Source organism: Chiloscyllium punctatum, chromosome 32 (assembly GCF_047496795.1).
Source record: "Chiloscyllium punctatum isolate Juve2018m chromosome 32, sChiPun1.3, whole genome shotgun sequence".
NCBI classification, from domain to species: Eukaryota; Metazoa; Chordata; class Chondrichthyes; order Orectolobiformes; family Hemiscylliidae; genus Chiloscyllium; species Chiloscyllium punctatum.
Genome location: NC_092770.1, coordinates 30,407,908 through 30,429,834, shown reverse-complemented (window position 1 = coordinate 30,429,834; position 21,927 = coordinate 30,407,908). Strand labels below are relative to the sequence as shown.

At 46.0% G+C, this 21,927-nt stretch overlaps 1 protein-coding gene across 1 annotated transcript in view; it reads left to right on the top strand.

The window, feature by feature from the left end:
- slc17a8 (solute carrier family 17 member 8) overlaps nt 1–21,927 on the top strand; it is an 84,307-nt gene that overhangs the window by 59,059 nt on the left and 3,321 nt on the right. Inside the window, exons 8-11 of the mRNA XM_072551988.1 lie at nt 1,750–1,899; nt 7,903–8,035; nt 14,586–14,696; nt 18,310–18,437. Coding sequence (XP_072408089.1) covers nt 1,750–1,899; nt 7,903–8,035; nt 14,586–14,696; nt 18,310–18,437 — 522 coding nt within the window. The remainder of the gene's footprint in view (nt 1–1,749; nt 1,900–7,902; nt 8,036–14,585; nt 14,697–18,309; nt 18,438–21,927) is intronic.

The window sequence follows — 21,927 nt, the reverse complement described above, 5'->3', positions numbered from 1 at the left end:
AGTGCCAGGGACCTGGGTTCAATTCCAGCCTTGGGTGACTGACTGTGTGGGGTTTGCATATTCTCCCTGTGTCTGTGTGGGTTTCCTCCCACAGTCCAAAGGTGTGCAGGTTAGGGTGACTTGGCTATGCTAAATTGCCCATAGTGGTCAGGGCTGTGTAGGCTAGGTGTATTAGGCAGGGGAAATGTAGAATAATGGGTTTGGGTGGGTGTGGACTTGTTGGGCCAAATGGCCTGTTTCCCCACTGTAGGGATTCCATGATAACATTGATCTCTTTAGCAATATTAAATTAGATGATTTGGTCATCACAATGTGGACTGTGGGAGCTTGCTGTGCATTTATTAGCTGCCAAGTGCTCAATATGACAACATAGACTGCATTATATTGCTATAAAGCACTTTGAGGTGTTGTGAGAGGTACTATATAAATGCAAAATGCTTTCTTTGGAGAATGCCTCAAGTATTTATTAAGATGTTTACATCCTCCACCACCGCACTCTGTCCAGATTGCTATTCTTCCACACAGTGACTAATCTCTGCTGGAGATCTGAAGGCTGCTTTAAAATGTCATACATATAATGAGCAGCTAATCACATGCAGACTTGAAGACATTTATACAAATTAAAGAAAAATAAAAGGTCTGATTAAGATGACGGTAAAGAAATCAGTGTCTGTCATAACTTCATGAAAGTGGGTGGAGGTGGGAACAGAAAGTATCTCCATTCAGGAAAATGATTATATGTTGGGGATACGATCTTTCATACACACTCCAGCTAGGAACTCTCATTCAGACACATGGGCTTGTGGCGCAAGAGGTGTGTGTCTGACTCCAGATCAGAAGGTTGCCTATTCAAATCACTTCAGGCTCACTGTGCTTAATTGAAGCTCTATTTTGGGGTGGCATGGTGGCTCCGTGGTTAGCACTACTGCTTCACAGCACCAGGGGCCCAGGTTCGATTCCAGCCTCAGTGTCTGTGTGGAGTTTGCACATTCTCCCCGTGTCTGCGTGGGTTTCCTCCGTGTGCTCCGGTTTCCTCCCACACTCCAAAGATGTGCAGGTCAGGTGAATTGGTCATGCTAAATTGCCAATAGAGTTAGATGCATTAGTTAGGGGGAATGGGTCTGGGTGGGTTACTCTCCGGAGGGTCGGTGTGGACTAGTTGGGCCAAAGGGCCTGTTTCCACACTGTAGGGAGTCTAGTCTAATCTAAAACTCCTTTCTAAAGTCAATGCATTGTGTCTTCAGTGAACAGGCATTAGTTTTCTTTGTTTCACACTGTTACTCCAATTAGATGTGGGGAAGCATATGACTTACTGGTATTATTGCTGGGCTGTTAAACTGGGGACCCCAGTTCAAATCCTGCCATGGCAGGTGGTGGAATATGAGTTCAATAAAAAGAAATCTGGAATTAAGAGTCTAATGATGACCATAAATAATTTTCTGATTGTTGGGAAATCATACCTGGTACATTACTGTCCTTTAGGGAAGGAAACTGCCATCCTTACCTGGTCTGGCCTACATGTGACTCCAGACCCACTGCAATGTGGTTGACTCTTAAACTGCCCTCTGGGCAATTAGGGATGGCCAATAAATGCTGTCTAGCCAGTGGCACCCTCATTCTGTGAATAAATAAAGACTTTTAAAAAATTCTTCCCTAACTGGAAATTATTCCTCTAGACAGAGTCCTCAGGTTGGTTCATTGCAAGGATGTATGGTGACTGACTGTAACCTCTCTCTGATTCTCTCCCAGAAATTCAGGACCCCCTGGTTAAAGTTCTTCACTTCCATGCCTGTTTATGCCATTGTTGTGGCCAATTTCTGCAGGAGCTGGACCTTCTACCTGCTGCTCATCAGCCAGCCTGCCTACTTTGAGGAGGTGTTTGGTTTCCCGATCAGCAAGGTGAGTGAGAGGCGAACCTTCTGTTTCATTTACACTTCAGTCTGGGGGCTGGCTTTGTCAGTAAGGGAATGCCTGATTCACATTGTCTGGTGGATTGCCTGCATCTAATATCCACGAGATAGTTTGGCTACATGCTTGACAGTGAATATAGAACATAGAACAATACAGCACAGAACAGGCCCTTCGGCCCACGATGTGTGTGCCGAACATTTGTCCTAGCTTAAGCACCTATCCATGTACCTATCCAATTGCTGCTTAAAGGTCGCCAATGATTCTGACTCTGCCACTCCTACAGGCAGCGCATTCCATGCCCCCACCACTCTCTGGTTAAAGAACCTACCCCTGACATCCCCCCTATACCTTCCACCCTTCACCTTAAATTTATGTCCCCTTGTAACACTCTATTGTACCCGGGGAAAAAGTCTCTGACTGTCTACTCTATCTATTCCCCTGATCATCTTATAAACCTCTATCAAGTCACTCCTCATCCTTCGCCGTTCCAATGAGAAAAGGCCTAGCACTCTCAACCTATCCTCGAACGACCTATTCTCCATTCCAGGCAACATCCTGGTAAATCTCCTCTGCACCCTCTCCAAAGCTTCCACATCTTTCCGAAAGTGAGGTGACCAGAACTGCACACAGTACTCCAAATGTGGCCTTACCAAGGTCCTATACAGCTGCAACATCACCTCATGACTCTTGAATTCAATCCCTCTGCTAATGAACGCTAATACACCATAGGCCTTCTTACAAGCTCTATCCACCTGAGTGGCAACTTTAAAAGAGCTATGAACATAGACCCCAAGATCCATCTGCTCCTCCACCTTACTAAGAACTCTACCATTAACCCTGTATTCCGCATTCTTATTTGTCCTTCCAAAATGGACAACCTCACACTTGACAGGGTTGAACTCCATCTGCCACTCCTCAGCCCAGCTCTGCATCATATCTAAGTCCCTTTGCAGCCAACAACAGCTCTCCTCACTATCCACAACTCCACCAATCTTCATATCGTCTGCAAATTTACTGACCCACCCTTCGACTCCCTCTTCTAAGTCATTAATAAAAATTACAAACAGCAGAGGACCCAGAACTGATCCCTGCGGAACTCCACTTGTAACTGGGCTCCAGGCTGAATATTTACCATCTACCACCACTCTCTGACTTTGACCTGTTAGCCAGTTTTCTATCCAACTGGCCAAATTTCCACTATTCCAAGCCTCCTGACTTTCCACATAAGCCTACCAGGCAGAACCTTATCAAATGCCTTACTAAAATCCATGTACACTACATCCACTTCTCTACCCTCATCCACATGCTTGGTCACCTCCTCAAAGAATTCAATAAGACTTGTAAGGCAAGACCTACCCCTCACAAGTCCGTGCTGGCCGTCCCTAATCAAGCAGTGTCTTTCCAGATACTCTTAAATCCTATCCCTCAGTATCCTTTCCATTACTTTGCCTACCACCAAAGTAAGACTAACTGGCCTGTAATTCCCGGGGTTATCCCTATTCCCTTTTTTGAACAGGGGCACAGCATTCGCCACTCTCCAGTCCCCTGGTACCACCCCTGTTGACAGTGAAGACGAAAAGATCATTGCCAACGGCTCTGCAATTTCCTCTCTTGCTTCCCACATAATCCTAGGATATATCCCGTCAGGCCCAGGGGACTTGTCTATCCTCAAGTTTTTCAAAATGCCCAACACATCTTCCTTCCTAACAAGTATCTCCTCTAGCTTACCAGTCCGTTTCATACTCTCCTCTTCAACAATACGGTCCCTCTCATTTGTAAATACTGAAGAAAAGTACTCATTCAAGACCTCTCCTATCTCTTCCAACTCAATACACAGTCTCCCACTACTGTCCTTGATCGGACCAACCCTCGTACTCGTCATTCTCATGTTTCTCACATATGCATAAAAGATTTTTCATGCCCTCTCTTAGCTCTCCTAAGCCCTTTCTTCAGCTCCTGCCTGGCTACCCTGTATCCCTCCAACGCTCTGTCTGAACCTTGTTTCCTCAACCTTATGTAAGCCTCCTTCTTCCTCTTTACTAGACATTCAACCTCCCTCGTCAACCAAGGTTCCCTCACACGACCATCTCTTTCCTGCCTGACAGGTATATACTTATCAAGGACACGTCATATCTGTTCCTTGAAAAAGTTCCACATTTCAATGACATCCTTCCCTGACAGCCTATGCTCCCAATTTATGCTCCTCAGATCCTGTCTTGCAGCATCGTATTTACCCTTCCCCCAATTGTAAAACCTACCCTGTTGCACGCACCTATCTCTCTCCATAACCAACGTGAAAGTCACAGAATTGTGGTCACCATCACCAAAATGCTCACCCACTAACAAGCCCATCACTCGTCCTGGTTTGTTACCAAGTACCAAATCCAATATGATCTCCCCTCTGCTCGGACAATCTACATACTGAGTCAGAAAAGCTTCCTGCACACACTGCACAAGCACCGCCCCGTCCAATCTACTTGATCTAAAGAGCTTCCAATCAATATTTGGGAAGTTGAAATCGCCCATGACTACTACCCTGTTGCTTCTGCACCTTTCCAAAATCTCTTTCCCAATCTGTTTCTCCACATCTCTACTGCTATTGGGGGGCCTATAGTAAACACCCAACAAGGTGACTGCTCCTTTTCTATTTCTGACTTCAGCCCATACTACCTCCAAAGGCAGATCCCCCTCGAACTGCCTTTCTGCAGCCATTATACCATTTCTAATTAGCAACGCCACCCCCCCCCCCTCCTTTTTTACCACCCTCCCTAATCTTACTGAAACATCTGTAACCAGGAACCTCCAAAAACCATTCCTGTCCCTCTTCTATCCACGTTTTCGTGATGGCCACAACATTGTAGTCCCAAGTACTGATCCACACCTTAAGTTCACCCACCTTATTTCTGATACTCCTTGCGTTGGAGTATACACACTTGAACCCATCTCTGTGTCCACAAGTATTCCCTGTCAGTGCTACCTTCTCCACAGCCTCCCCACATTCTTGGACATCCTGAGAAATCTTTAATGTGTTGGGGTCTGACAAGTCCCTTAGTTCAATGGAAATAAATATACTGCAAGCTGATTCTGCCCAGGTTTTGACAAGACTGGGAAAGATTTATTGTTCACAATTAGGTGTTTGGAGGGGTTAGTCAGGGATTCTAGCATCCAAGGTATAAAAAGGAAGCACTATGGTTGACAATCAACTTTCATGATTTTAGACACCTTTAATTTAAATAATAAATGTAGGGATAAAACCCAGTCTAATGGTGACCATTATTAGTGGTTGTAAAGACCCAAAGTTGCCCACTAATGTCCTTTAGGGAAGGAAATCTGCCACCCTTACCTGGTCTGACCTGCATGTGACACCATAGTAAAATGGTTAGCTCCTAAATGCTGCCACAAAATGGAATGACCAAGACCCTGGAAACAACAATGGCACACATAATTCTGTTGATCCGGAATAGCACTGTGGATGAACTGCAGGGAGGCAGTTTAGCACCATTGGTCACCGAGCTGCAGGCTGCATACTTTCCATCTATCACCACCCTCTGTCTTCTATGGACCAGCCAACTCTGTGACCAGACGGACAGACATCTTTGTATCCCATGCCTCCTTACTTTCTGAATGAGCCTACCGGGAGAAGCTGATCAAACACATTGCTAAAATCCACATCACTGCTCTACCTTCATCAATATGTTTTGTCACATTCTCAAAGTTAGGGGCTCGTTCAGAGGAAAAATGAACTTCTTTGCAGTTTCAATGGGGGAGACTCAATAGATTCATGTTTATCAGATAAATAACTACTTTGAATGGGGAACGTCAGCAATCTAAGGCCAGAGATTTAACTGTTTTTGTTAAGTCATGGAATGTGGGTGTCGCTGGCTGGGCCAGTGTTTCTTGCCCGTCCCTAGTTGCCCTTGAGAAGGTGGGGGTGAGCTGCTTTCTTGAACTGTTGCAGTCCATGTGCTGTAGGTAGACCCATGATGCCCTCAGGGAGGGAATTTTGAGTTTTTTGAGGAAGTAACAAAGAGGATTGATGAGGACAGAGTGATAGATGTGATCTATATGGACTTCAGTAAGGTATTTGACAAGGTTCCCCATGGGAGACTGATTAGAAAAGTTAGATCTCACAGAATACAGGGAGAACTAGCCATTTGGATACAGAACTGGCTCAAAGGTAGAAGACAGAGGGTGGTGGTGGAGGGTTGTTTTTCAGACTGGAAGCCTGTGACTAGTGGAGTGCCACAAGGATCGGTGCTGGGTCCTCTATTTTTTGTCATTTACATAAATGATTTGGATGCGAGCATAAGAGGTACAGTTAGTAAGTTTGCAGATGACACCAAAATTGGAGGTGTAGTGGACAGCGAAGAGGGTTACCTCAGATTACAACAAGATCTTGACCAGATGGGCCAATGGGCTGAGAAGTGGCAGATGGAGTTTAAATAAATGCGAGGTGCTGCATTTTGGGAAAGCAAATCTTAGCCGGACTTATACACCTAATGGTAAGGTCCTAGGGAGTGTTGCTGAACAAAGAGACCTTGGAGTGCAGGTTCATAGCTCCTTGAAAGTGGAGTCGTAGGTAGATAGGATAGTGAAGAAGGTGTTTGGTATGCTTTCATTTATTGGTCAGAGTATTGAGTACAGGAGTTGGGAGGTCATGTTGTGGCTGTACAGGACATTGGTTAGGCCACTGTTGGAATATTGCATGCAATTCTGGTCTCCTTCCTGTTGGAAAGATATTGTGAAACTTGAAAGGATTCAGAAAAGATTTACAAGGATGTTGCCAGGGTTGGAGGATATGAGCTATAGAGAGGGGCTGAACAGGCTAGGGCTGTTTTCCCTGGAGCGTCGGAGGCTGATAGATTTAGGGTGAGAGGGGAAATATATAAAAGAGACCTATGGGGCAACATTTTTACACAGAGGGTGGTAAGTGTATGGATGAGCTGCCAGAGGAAGTGGTGGAGGCTGGTATATTTGCAACATTTAAGACGCATTTGGGTGGGTATATGAATAGGAAGGGTTTGGAGGGATATGGACCAGATGTTGGCAGGTGGGACTAGATTGGGTTGGGATATCTGGTTGGCATGGACAGGTTGGACTGAAGGGTCTGTTTCCATGCTGTACATCTCTATGACTGTATGACTCTATGTGCTGTAGGCAGACCCACGATGCCCGTAGGGAGGGGATTTTGACCCAGTGACACTAAAGGAACACTGAAATGTTTCCAAGTCGGGATGGTGAGTGATGTGGAGGGGAAATTTCAAGGGATGGTGTTCCCATGTATCTGCTGCCCTTGTCTTGGTTGGTAGTGATTGACAGTTTGGAAGGTGCTTCCCAAGGGTGAATGGGTGATGTGTTGATACACACTAGGTGGTATACACTGCTGCCACAGAGTGAGCGTTGGCACAATTGATTGAAGAAACAGACTGGGGAGTTGAGGCAAAAAAACAGAAAGTGCTGGAGAAACTCTGCAGGTCTGGGAGCATGTATGGAGAGAGCAACAGAGTTAATGTTTTGCATCCAATATGACTCATCTCCAGAACTAAGTTGTTGCAGTCTGAACCTGAAGGGCAATAGAAGCAGATTCAGTACTAACTTGCAAATGGAGAGTTGGAGGTATCCTAGAAGAGAAGATTTGAGGGATCCACATGGGAAAGGGCAGGAAAATGGGATGTGTTGGATTGTGTTTTTTTTAAAATCAGCCCAACAGGGCCTCCTGTGTTCTACTATTCTACAATGGGGTGTGTGTAGAGATACCCTTTCCCAGGGTGAGCCCTGAATGAAGAGGAGTTGTGGAGGGAAGTCATAACTGTAGCTCTATGATTAAACAAACAATTAAAAATTGTGACAATTGATTTTGGATGTGGAGGCATCTACACAGCACACCTAATGAGAGTAAGAGTTGGAGTCACTCAGCAAATCCAAATTGTTCCAACATCATTGAGCCTCACGAAGTGATAAAAGTACGGTATTTAACCTTCTTCCTGGCAGGTGGGTATGCTATCGGCTGTGCCTCACATGGTGATGACCATCGTTGTCCCAATCGGTGGACAAATCGCCGATTTCCTGAGGAGCAGAAATATTCTCTCCACCACAACCGTCCGGAAGATCATGAACTGTGGAGGTAATACACCAATCAGATCCTGACTCTTCAGGAGAAAGTGAGGTTTGAGATCAGAGTCGAGAGTGTGTTGCTGGAAAAGCACAGCAGGTCAAGCAATATCCGTAGAGCAAGAGAATTGACGTTTCAGGCTGGAGCCCTTCATCAGGAAACCTGATTCTCCTGCTCCTGCTGTGCTTTTCCAGCAACACACTCTCGACTCCTGATTTATTCAGGCTTACTGCTTTGTTTCGCTCGGGAGAAAGATGTTTTGTTGTTTGTTGAATGGTTTCAATGATGATTGTATAAATGCAACTTAAAACAAAATCAGAACCTAACAGAATCTTGGGTCTATCAGAAAATAGGTACCAGATGTCACTATCGTACACTTCAATGGGATCTCGGTCTGAGGAATAGATATTGTAGAGGGTTGTGATTGAAGGTGACCAGCCTGAATCATTAACTCTGTTTCTCTCTCTGCAGATGCTGCCAGACCTGCTGAGTGTGTCCCAAACATCACTGTTTTAGTTTCACTCAGTTGTTGTCTGGCTGGAGGGAAGTCAAAACTATAAAGCAGTCCCTGGAGGACCAAATGGTTTTCTCATTAGGGACAAGGAGATAATTGAGTGATATAATAGAAGTGATTATGTCCCAGAATTTTGCAGCCTACCGGAAAGCCCTTTGGCCCCATCTTGTCTGTTCCAGTCACCAAACACTGATCTACCCCAATCCCACTTTCCAGTACGTGGCCTGGGAGTTTGTATTCTGTGGAGGAGCAAATTACTGCAGATGCTGGAATCTGTCCTGAAAGCAACAAACGCTGGAGATCACAGTGGGCCAGACAGCATCCATGGAGAGAGAGCAAGCTAACATTTCGAGTCTGGGTCAGAGCTCTGATGAAGAACTTGAAATGTCAGCTTGCTCTTTCTCCATGGATACTGCTTGACCCACATGATTTCCAGCATTTGTTGTTTTCACGTTGTCTTCTTTGGTGCTTCAAGTGCTCATTTATGCACTTCTTAAATATCTCAAGGCTTCCTGTCTCAATCACCCTTTTAAACAGGACGTTCCAGATCCTCACCACTCTCTGGGTGTAAACATTCTTCCTTAAATACCCTCAAAACCTCCAGCCCTTTATTGTAAAGCAACGACCCCTGGTCATTGATAAAGGAAAATATATCTTTCTGACTATGCCCCTCATAATTTTCTACAAATAAGATTAACAAAAGGACGTTTCACATAGTAGAACAAGAGAGATACAAGTTTGAATGCTAGAGATTCAGAAGCAAGAGCAAGGAAAAATTCCTCACACGTTGAAACGTGAGTCTGTGGGATTCCCTGCTGGAGTTCAGATCAGAATGTTGCTGGAAAAACACAGCAGGTCAGGCAGCATCCGAGGAATAGGAAAATCGACGTTACAGGCAAAAGCCCTTCATCAGGAATAGAGGCAGGGAGCCTCCAGGGTGGAGAGATAAGGGGGTGGGGGTGGGGCTGGGGAGAAGGTAGCAACGAATATACTAGGTGAATGGGGTGGGGATGGAGGTGATAGGTCAGAGAGGAGGGTGGGGGAAGGTAGCAAAGAGTACAATAGGGGAGTTGAGGCAGACATAATCAGCATTTTAGCCTGGAATGGACTGAGTTTACCAATTCGGAAGGATCAAAGGGGATCGAAAATGGAACAAACTGGTGGAGAAACGGCTGGAAGGCTGCAGGGGTTGGGGGTATTGTGTCAGGGCAGACTGAGGTCTGTTTGTATGACCCATCCCTTACTGATGTCAGTAAAGTACACTGTCAGGTTTGAATCAGGAATGGGAATAGTGAGTTGTGGGGGGTATGGGATGGGCCAAAGTGGGAGCAGGCAGTGTATCCTGAAGTTTGTGAAAGAAGTGCAGCCCAGCCTTTGTAACTCTGGGTCTGTTTACACCCCCACAACAAGGCCCAGGATTAGCAAGTGGAGTGGGAACAGAATGTGTGCAGAGAAGGTGGGGAACTGGGGAGAGAGTGAGAATTAGGGCTACACACAAAAACACGCACACACACACACACACAGACACATACACACACACACACACACACACACACACAGACACATACACACACAGACACACACACAGACACATACACATGCACACACAGACACACATGGATACACACACACACACACAAAAACACACACACACACAAAACACACACACACACACAAAAACACACACACACACACACACACACACACACACAAAAACACACACACACATTCTCTCTCACTCACACACACACACCATGGAGCATTTGTTGATTGCTTGCTGTGGGGAGGGGTGTGAAATTTAAATCATGTTGTTTCTATATCACAACCACAGGCTATTCAGCCCTGTGGGCAATGCTAGTCTTTCTGTTCATCGTGAACTTCCTCTTGCCCATCTTCATCTCACCTGATCAACTATCCTTTTGCTCTCTTCTTCCTCATGCATTTATCCATCTTCCCAATAAATCTGTCAATGCTATCCAACATAGTTTCTGTCTGTGGGAGTGAGTTCCACATTCTAACCATTCTCTGAGTAAGAAAGGTTTCCTCTGAATTTCCCATTGAATTTATTTGTGACAGTCTGTTATTTATGGGGGGCAGGGGGAGGTTCTGATATATTTTTGGACACCCCTCAAATGGAATTATGTTCTCCACATCAATCCTACTCAGTCTGCAGAATTATGAGGCAGAGATTTGGCCAGAGTGTGAGGTGGGGGAGTTGCTTCCTCTTAACTGACCAGCTGTGAGATTTCCAAACCATGCCGTCTCTGCGTGCCGAGTCAGTCTGTGCACTGGGAGAGGAGGAGCTTTATAAAACTCCTCACCCTCTGACACGCTGCCCTTTCGATCTCTGAGCGATGGCCTTCTAAGTGTTTTCAAGAGGCAATGAAATGTCTGAAATCTTCTGACAAGACAATGACCATTGCTAGCTTTTGCCATGGCAACCACTGACAAACCAGTGCCGAGACAGTTGACCTTTACAACTTTCTGCAATCAGTTTTTTTCCCCTTTGTCAACTTGTGTAGGATCACGGCACTGAAGGAGGCCATTCTACCCCTCTGGCCTGTACTGGCTCTTTAAATAAAACTGTTCAATTAGGCCCATTTCTGTGCTCTTTTCCGACCAAATGTTTTCTCTTCAAGTGTTTATAGAATCCCTACAGTGTGAAGCAGGCCATTTGGCCCATTGTATCCACACTGACCCCCTGAAGAGCATGGCAGCCAGACCCATCCCCTGCACCTTATCTCTGTAACCATGCAGCTCCAATGGCCAACCCACCTAACCTACACATGGAGTCAGACAGCACAGGAACAGGAACTTTGGTGTGGGAAGAAATCCACACAGACACAGGGAGAACATACAAGCTGCACATATACAGTCACCTGAGGGTGGAATCGAACCTGGGTCCCTGGCATTGTGAGGCAGCTGTGCACCACCCCCCCACCAATTATCTGATTCCTCGTTTCAAATTTCCTTTTCAATGTCTTCCCATTTCCTCTTAGGCAGGTCATTCCAGATCATGACACCTCACTTCATTTCTGCTTCCTTCACAAGTTACCTTCAATCTCTGTTTATTGGTTACCAATGGAAAAAGTTTCTCCTCACTTGTTCTATCAATGCTCACTGAGGCTCCTCAGACAGCACCTTCCAAACCCATGACCACTTCTATCTGGAAGGACAAGGGCAGCAGACACAAGGGAACACCACTCCCTGCAAGTTCCCCTCCAAGCCACTCACCATCCTAACTTGAAAATATATCATTGTTCCTTCAGTGTTGCTGGGTCAAAACCCTGGAAATGCCTCCCTAAGGGACATTGTGGGTCTACCCACAGCACATGGACTGCAACGGTTCAAGAAGGCAGCTCACTCCCACCTTCTCAAGGGCTACCAATCGATACTAGCTCAGCCTGTGGGACATAAATCCCTTGAACAAATACATTTCAAGAAGTGTGATTAAAGGTAGTCAGCATGGCTTTGTGCGGGGCAGGTCATGCCTCACAAATCTTATTGAGTTCTTTAAGGAGGTGACAAGACAGGTTTACGAAGGTCGAGCGGTGGATGTGGTGTATATGGACTTCAGCAAGGCATTTGATAGGGTTCCCCATGGTAGGCTCATTCATAAAGTCAGGAAGTATGAGATACCGGGAGATTTGGCGATCTGGATTCAGAATTGGCTGGCTGACAGAAGGCAGAGAGTGGTTGTAGATGGAAAGTATTCTGCCTGGAGGTCAGTGATGAGTGGGGTTCTGCAGGGCTCTGTTCTTGGGCCTCTGCTCTTTAGAGTTTTTATAAATGACTTGGATGAGGAGGTTGAGGGGTGGGTTAGTAAATTTGCAGATGACACAAAGGTTGGAGGTGTCGTCGATAGTATCAAGGGCTATTTGCAGGCTGCAGCGCGACATAGACAGGAGGCAGAGCTGGGCTGAGAAATGGCAGATGGAGTTCAACCTGGATAAATGCAAAGTGATGCATTTTGGAAGGTCGAACTCGAATGCTGAATATAGGATTAAAGATAGGATTCTTGGCAGTGTGGAAGAACAGAGGGATCTGGGTGTGCAAGTACATAGATCCCTCAAAGTTGCCACCCAAGTGGATAGGGTTGTTAAGAAAGCATGTGGTATTTTGGCTTTTATTAACAGGTGGATTGGGTTTAAGAACCGCGAGGTTTTGCTGCAGCTCTACAAGTCCCTGGTGAGACCACACATGGAATATTATGTCCAGTTCTGGTCGCCCTACTATAGGAAAGATATAGAGGCTTTGGAGAGGGTGCAAAGAAGGTTTACCAGGATGCTGCCTGCACTGGAGGGCTTGCCTTATGAAGAAAGGTTGAATAAGCTCGGACTTTTCTCTCTGGAGAGAAGGAGGAAGAGAGAAGACCTGATCGAGGTATACAAAATAATGAGAGGAATAGATAGAGTCAATAGCCAGAGACATTTCCCCAGGGCAGGATTGACTGGTACGAGGAGTCATAGTTTGAAGATATTAGGAGGAAGGTATAAAGGAGACGTCAGAGGTAGGTTCTTTACGCAGAGAGTTGTGAATGCATGGAATGCGTAGCCAGTTGTGGTGGTGGAAGCAGAGTCATTGGGAACATTTAAGCGACTGCTGGACATGCACATGGATAGCAGTGAGTTGAGAGGTGTGTAGGTTAAGTTACTATATTTTACATTAGGATTAAATCTCGGCACAGCATTGTGGGCCAAAGACCCTGTTCTGTGCTGTACGTTTCGATGTTCTATGTTCTAAATCCCCATGATCTCTACTTTAAGGAGAACCATCCCAGCTTCTTCAGTCGTTCCACAGAGTGAATGTCTCTCACCCCGGTCCCATTCCAATAACTCCTGTTTGCAATCTCTCCGAGGCCTGGATGTCCATCCTGAAGGGCAGCGTCCAGGAACATCAAACATACAAAGGCTGACATAAACTACATACGGAACTAAACTAAAAGGGAAGGATTGCAAGAGCTGGATATCTGAAGATGCATGCAGAGAACGCTGGAGAAACTCAGAAGTTTCTGTGGAGAGAGAAACAGAGTTAGTGTTTCCAGTCTGGTGTGATTCTTCTTTGGAACCAGTTCTATTGCTCTTTCCCACTTCACAGAAACTGTCAGACATGCTGAGCTTCTCCAGCACTTTCTGTTTTTATTACAGAGGGAACTAGAAAGCAATAAATGTTTTCAAGAAGGCGTTAGACATAGAAACATAGAGATGTACAGTACGGAAACAGACCTTTTGATCCAACTCAGCCATGCCGACCACATATCCTGAATTAAACTGGTCCTATTTGCCAGACTTTGGCCCCTATCTCTCTAAACCCTTCCAATTCATATATCCATCCAGATGCCTTTTAAATGTTACAATTGTACCAGCCTCCACCACTTCCTCTGGCACTCATTCCATACATGTACCACCCTCTGTGTGAAAAAGTTGCCCCTTGGGTCTCTGTTATATTTCCCCTCCCCTGTCACCCTAAGCGTATGCCCTCTAGTTTTGGACTCCCCCACCCCAAGGGAAAAAAGCTTGGCTATTTAGCCTATCCATGCTCCTCATGATTTTATAAACCTCTATAAGGTCACCCGTCAGCCTCTGACACTCCCAGAGAAAACAGCTGCTAGAACTAAAGAGATCAAAGGGCAAGGGGGAGAAAAGAGGAACAGGGGACTGAGTTGGATGATCAGCCATGATTATGTTGAATGGTGGAGCAGGCTCGAAGGGCCGAATGGCCTACTCTTGCTTCTATTTGAATGTTTCTACATACTGTGCATGGGTGATCAAAAGCTTAATTAAAAACATGGTTTGTTCAGATGGCCTTAAAGAAGGAAAAATAGATGGAGAGGTTGAGGAAGGGAACTCCAGAGCTTTGAGCTTTGGCTGATGAAGGTTCCTCCATTAAACCAAACATGAGAGCCTTTAATTCCAAACAATGCTGCACTGGGAACCAATCCAGGAAATTGGTACAGGGGACTTGCGATGAACTGGGATAAACACAGCATATTACACAGAGGTTGAAGTGATGATTCCAGACACTAACATAACATCTTATTTTCTTCAGGATTTGGCATGGAGGCTACCTTACTGCTGGTTGTTGGTTACTCCCACACCAGAGAAGTTGCCATCTCTTTCCTGGTGCTTGCTGTTGGATTTAGTGGATTTGCAATTTCTGGTGAGATTTCCTACATTCTGATCATCCCAATTTCAGGGTTCTGTTTATTAGTTCGGTTTGATGTGTCTTTCCCATCACAAACTGCCCTCGCCATGGGCTGAAAGACCAACTTTCTGAGTTGGTTTGGGACATTGTGATAGGAGGAAGACATTCAGCCCCTCAAACCAATGTCAACTTTCCGCTAGATCTTGGCTTGTTTATAACTTACCATGGCTCTGTGAGTTAATATGTGGGATTTTAAACATTATTTTTATGGGGTTTAGGCATCTCCATTGAGGCCAACATTGTTACCCACCTCTAATTGCCCTCAAACTGAGTGGCTCTCCAAATTGGGTATGGGAAAGGACATCGGTGAACAAGATAGGGTTTATGCTAATTAACAACGTCACCATTGGAGTAACACTTTGTTCCAAATTTACTTTAAGATTAAATTTTCACCACCAGCTTTGGTGGGGTTCGAACTCAGGTCCCCAGGAAGTTAGCCTGGGTTTAACATTACATTAACTAATTCAGGATTTACCAAGACGTCACCACCTCCCCATAAACATAGCCCAATTTTAGTTTTGCTCTGGTCTGAGAAAAGCATAGACAATCAACACAGTTAATTGGATCGCAGGCCAGAGTGTGAAACTAAATGCAATCCTTTCCCTGTTCCAGGAATGCAGCAGCATGCAGATCTGTCCTGTACACACAGATTCTCACAAATCTCAACAGACTCCCCTTACAAGTGTTCCCAGTGCTTCATTAAACCATGTCCTTCCCCCATGCATCTTAACAATATTAATAGCACAACATTAACAAACACATCTTATACAAAAGGAGAAACTGATTCTTGGCTGGAGGTTCAGTGACCAGGCAATTGGTTAAAGAATCAATGGACGAGTTTTTTTTTAACACAGTGACCAGTGAATTGGAAGGTGCAGCCTAAAAAACCAGTGGAAAGGGATTCAATAATAACTTTCAAAAAAGTGAAAAGACTGAATTTGCAGGGCTATGTGGGAAGAGTAGGGATGTGGGAAGAGTAGGGATGGTGGGACTAATTGGCTCGAGAGTTTTAAGAGGCAGGAAATTCACTTTGAGCTCAGTGGCCTCCCAATAGCCTGCATCACTCTCCATATACTGGAGTAGTGATGCTGGAAGAGCACAGCAGTTCAGGCAGCATCCAATGAGCAGCGAAATCAATGTTTCGGGCAAAAGCCCTTCATCAGGAATAAAGGCAGTGAGCCTGAAGCATGGAGAGATAAGCTAGAGGAGGGTGGGGGTGGGGAGAGAGTAGCATAGAGTACAATGGGTGAGTGGGGGAGGAGATGAAGGTGATAGGTCAAGGAGGAGTGGATAGGTGGAAAAGAAGATAGGCAGGTCGGACAAGTCAAGGAGACAGTAACTGAGCTGGAAGTTTGAAACTAGGATGAGGTGGGGGAAGGGGAAATGAGGAAGCTGTTGAAGTCCACATTGATGCCCTGGGGTTGAAGTGTTCCGAGGCGGAAGATGAGGCGTTCTTCCTCCAGGCGTCTGGTGGTGAGGGAGCGGCGGTGAAGGAGGCCCAGGACCTCCATGTCCTCGGCAGAGTGGGAGGGGGAGTTGAAATGTTGGGCCTCAGGGCGGTTTGGTTGATTGGTGCGGGTGTCTCGGAGATGTTTCCTGAAGCACTCTGCTAGGAGGCGCCCAGTCTCCCCAATGTAGAGGAGACCACATCGGGAGCAACGGATACAATAAATGATATTGGTGGATGTGCAGGTGAAACTTTGATGGATGTGGAAGGCTCCTTTAGGGCCTTGGATAGAGGTGAGGGAGGAGGTGTGGGCACAGGTTTTACAGTTCCTGCGGTGGCAGGGGAAAGTGCCAGAATGGGACGGTGGGTCGTAGGGGGGCGTGGACCTGACCAGGTAGTCACGGAGGGAACGGTCTTTGCGGAAGGCGGAAAGGCGTGGGGAGGGAAATATATCCCTGGTGGTGGGGTCTTTTTGGAGGTGGCGGAAATGTCAGTGGATGATTTGGTTTATGTGAAGGTTTGTGGGGTGAAAGGTGAGCACCAGGGGCGTTCTGTCCTTGTTACGGTTGGAGGGGTGGGGTCTGAGGGCGGAGGTGCGGGCTGTGGACGAGATGCGTTGGAGGGCATCTTTAACCACGTGGGAAGGGAAATTGCGGTCTCTAAAGAAGGAGGCCATCTGGTGTGCCCTATGGTGGAACTGGTCCTCCTGGGAGCAGATACGGCAGAGGCGGAGAAAGTGGGAATACGGGATGGCATTTTTGCAAGAGATAGGGTGGGAAGAGGTGTAATCCAGGTAGCTGTGGGAGTCGGTGGGTTTGTAAAAAATGTCAGTGTCAAATCGGTCGTCACTAATGGAGATGGAGAGGTCCAGGAAAGGGAGGGAGGTGTCAGAGATGGTCCAGGTAAATTTAAGGTCAGGGTGGAATGTGTTGGTGAAGTTGATGAATTGCTCAACCTCCTCGCGGGAGCACGAGGTGGCGCCAATGCAGTCATCAATGTAGCGGAGGAAGAGGTGGGGAGTGGTGCCGGTGTAATTACGGAAGATCAACTGTTCGACATAGCCAACAAAGAGACAGGCATAGCTGGGGCCCACACGTGTGCCCATGGCTACCCCTTTGGTCTGGAGGAAGTGGGAGGATTCAAAGGAGAAATTGTTAAGGGTGAGGACCAGTTTGGCCAAACGAATAAGAGTGTGTCAGTGGAAGGGTACTGTTGGGGACATCTGGAGAGGAAAAAACAGAGGGCTTGGAGGCCCTGGTCATGGCGAATGGAGGTGTAGAGGGATTGGATATCCATGGTGAAGATAAGGCGTTGGGGGCCGGGGAAACGGAAGTCTTGGAGGAGGTGGAGGGCGTGGGTGGTGTCTCGAACGTATGTGGGGAGTTCCTGGACTAGGGGGGATAGGATAGTGTCAAGGTAGGTAGAGATGAGTTCAGTGGGGCAGGAGCATGCTGAGACAATGGGTCGGCCAGGGTGGTCAGGCTTGTGGATCTTGGGAAGGAGGTAGAACCGGGCAGTGCGGGGTTCCCGGACTATGAGGTTGGAAGCTGTGGGTGGGTTACCTGCATCACTCTCCAGTTTAAGGCAACAGTTGGGTTGTGAGGGGGAGTGAATGAGCAATGGGTTCAGGAACATTCTCTCTGGCCATATGGACTTGAGGACATCCTGTTCACTACTCCCTAACCACAGGCCACGCTGTACAAAGCTTGTGTTCAGGATTCAGGGACCAAGACACAGGCTGAGAAAAGCTAAAGGCAATTCCATGGACATGACCTTGCCTCACACTCATGTCTATTGAATTAAGGGATCTTGCCCAAGTACTAGTGCAGTTACACAGGGTGACTGTAAGGAATCCAATACCCTTTCCATCGTCGTGGCTGGCCAGGAATCTCTCCTGCCCTTGTGACATTGGAAGGATTTACAAGGTAATACTCCATCTGTGTTAGGAACTCAAACTTCCTTGGCCATCAGGTTTTGAGATGGGACTTGAATTCAAAGCTTCTAGCTCAGAGGCAAGGACATTACCTACTGTGCCTCCTATTGGGCTGTATATGACAATGACTTAGCTCTGTAATCTATTCTTAACTGATCAGGATTGTACCACATTGTTATTGAATCCAGGGTTCAACGTGAATCACTTGGACATTGCCCCTCGTTATGCTAGTATCCTGATGGGGATATCCAATGGTGTGGGAACACTGTCGGGAATGATTTGCCCACTAATCGTTGGAGCAATGACATCGCACAAGGTAAAGCTAACATTCCCATCTACTCCTGAATGACAGTTTCTCAGCAAAATCTGAATAACTGCAGAACGCTGCAAATCAGAAACAAAAGCAGAAGATGCTGGAAAAGCTCAGCAGGTCTCGTAGCATCTGTGAAGAGAAATCAAAGCTAATGTTTCGGGTCCAGTGACTCTTCCTCAGAAGTTCCTCAGGACAGGAAGCATTAACTTTGATTTCCCTTCACAGATGCTGCCAGACCTGCTGAGCTTTTCTTGCAATTTCTGGTTTTGTGAAGATTACGGGCAGCAAGGTGGCACAGTGGTTAGCACTGCTGCCTCACAGGCCCAGAGACCCGGGTTCAATTCCTGCCTCAGGCAACTGTCTGTGTGGAATTTGCACATTCTCTCCATGTCGGCGTGGGTTTCCTCCAGGTGCTCCGGTTTCCTCCCACAGTCCAAAAATGTGCAGGTTAGGTGAATTGGCCATGCTAAATTGCCCGTAGTGTTATGGGAATGGGTTTGGGTGGGTTACGCTTCGGTGGGTCGGTGTGCACTTGTTGGGCCGAAAGGCCTGTTTCCACACTGTAAGTAATCTAATCTAATTTCTCAGTTGCTGGACTGTGTGATGTTCTGAGCAGCACACTTATGGATAAATGGCGAGGTGTGAGGGAGGCTTCAGAGGAGATTCACCCAGGACAGTGGTGAACCTGTAGGGTAGGGGAATTCAAAAGTAGGGGATATAGGTTTAAACTGAGAGGAGAAAGGTTTAAAAGGGACTGGGGAGGGCAACTATTTCATGCAAGGTGATTTGTATGTGGAACAGAATGCCCGAGGTAAACAGTAGGTAAACAGTAAACAATTACAACTTTTAAAAGACGTTTGGACAGGTATATGAATAGGAAAGGTTCAGAGGGATTTGGTACAACCACAGGCAAATTGGGACTAGTTATTTTGGGGAAATAGGTCAGCATGGACGAGTTGGACCGAAGGGTCTGTTTCCATGCTGTATAACTCTATGATTCTACCCCAGGAAGCTGTTGAGGCCAAAACATCGAAGATTTTCAAGAAGGACCTACATATAATTCTTAGAGCTAAGGGGATGAAAGGCTATGAGGTGAAAGCAGGAACAGGGAATGAGTTGGGTGATCAGCTGTGATCATATTGAATGGCAGGATGTTTGTTAATAATATCAGACAGCTCCATATACATTTGTATATGGAAGAGGATGCAGATATCAATATAACAGCAACATACTGGTTTCAATAGCATCTTGTGCTATTGATGTATTAATTTAATTATAATTTTAAAATATGACTTTGTCAGTTGATCCATTTGTTGTGGACCACAGTCTCTTTTTCTGTTTCACACACCACGTGGTCTTAACAAGTCTGCCTTAAACCACTTGGTAGCACTCTCCCTTCTATGTTTGAAAGTTTTCAGTTTTAAGATTCTAAGACATGAGCAGAAGTAGGCCATTCAGCCCATCAAATCTGCCAGTCAGTAAACTCATGGTTGATCTGATGATCCTCACCCTCCACTCCCAATGTGGTCCAGAGGGAGTGCTGCACTGTCCATGCAGCCACCTCCTCCTGATGGGATGAAGTACCCTGGCTACTGGACAGAAATTTCAAGCAAGCGTAAAGACAGGGGTAATCCAAGATGGCTGAAACAGGCTGCTCCTTTTTGAGGTATTTTAGGTGTTGGAGTTGATTTTCTCGAATTCCAGGAGCAGCAATTACTGTTTATATGCTGTTGCATTGTTTTGGAACTTTGGAGAAAAAAAAGTTAAAACAACAGCAGTTTTAAAAGGGAGAGGAACAGACTAGGGCAGCACAAGGTGAGGTCAGTGCAGGAGAGAGAGAGAGAGAGCAAGAGAGAGAGAGAGAGAGAGAGAAATAAACCCACACTGTTCCTTGACACAGCAGTGAACCTGCACAGTTACTGCCTTTGCTGTTTGAATTCACGTATCACTGGACATTAGAGTGCACCTGGGAAATTCACAACTAATCTTGGAGGAACCTGTTTGGGAGAGATCACAGCACAGAAACAGAAGTGAATATTTTAAGCGTAGCCTTACAGTAAGTCTGCAGTAGTGAGTAGAGTGGGTTCTTTTTTGATTATAAGTTTTATTGAGATATGCCTCTTGATTAAACTCAAAAATATAAGCCATAAGTATTAAGTTAGCCTGGAGCGGTGTTTTTTAGAGGAATAAGACCGTGCTATTTTCTTGGTCTGTATATCGAAAGAAGCAAAAATGGCCCTTAGTAGAGTGATATACTCTTCTTGTCAGATGGGGGAGTTTAGGGAGAGTTTATGTGTCACTGAGGATTATATCTGCAATAAATGCCATTGGTTGCGAATCCTATCAGATCGAATGGATCGGTTGGAGAGACGGTTAGAGGCAATGAGGGAATTACAAGAGCAAAGGGATGTGATGGATGGCAGTCATAGGAAGGGGGGAAAGTCTCAGATACAGTCACTCAAATGGGTTAACTCCACGAAAGGTAAGAGAAGTAGGCATGAAGTGCAGGAGTCTTCTGTGGCTATACCCATTTCAAACAAGGATGCTGTTTTGGAAAATGTAGTCATGATTTGGAGATGCCGGTGTTGGACTGCGGTGTACAAAGTTAAAAATCACACAACACCAGGTTATAGTCCAACAGGTTTAATTGGAAGCACACTAGCTTTCGGAACACCGCTCCTTCACCTATCACCTGATGAAGGAGCGTCGCTCCAAAAGCTAGTGTGCTTCCAATTAAACCTGTTGAACTATAAACTGGTGTTGTGTGATTTTTAACTTTGGAAAATGTAGGGAGTGATGGATTCTCAGGGGAACGTAGCACGAACAACCAAGTTTTTGGTATTGGGACTGGCTCTTATGCAATGAGGGGTACGTCGGGTTCCAAGAGATCAATTGTGTTAGGAGATTCCCTAGTCCAAGGCACAGATAGATGTTTCTGTGGCCAGTAGCGAAAAATCAGAATGGTATGTTGTTTCCCTGGTGCCAGGATCAAGGATGTCTCTGAGAGGGTGCAGAATGTTCTCAAGGGGGAGAGGGCCCAGCAGGAGGTCATTGTCCACATTGAAACCAACAACATAGGAAGGGAAAAGGATGAGATTCTGCAGGGAGAATACAGAGAGTTAGGCAGACATTTAAAAAGGAGGTCCTCAAGGGTAGTAATATCTGTATTACTCCCAGTGCTATGAGCTAGTGAAGGTAGGAACAGGAGGATGGAGCAGATGAATGCAGGGCTGAAGAGCTGGCGTATGGGAGAAGGATTCACATTTTTGGATCATTGGAATCTCTTCTGGGGTTGAAGTGCCCTGTACAAGAAGGATGGATTGCATCTGAATTGGAAAGGGACTAATATACTGGCAGGGAGATTTGCTAGAGCTGCTCAGGAGGATTTAAACAAGTGGGGGGTGGGACCCAGGGAAATAGTCAGGAAAGAGATCAATCTGAGACTGGTACAGTTGAGAACAGAAACGAGTCAAACAGTCAGGGTAGGTTGGGA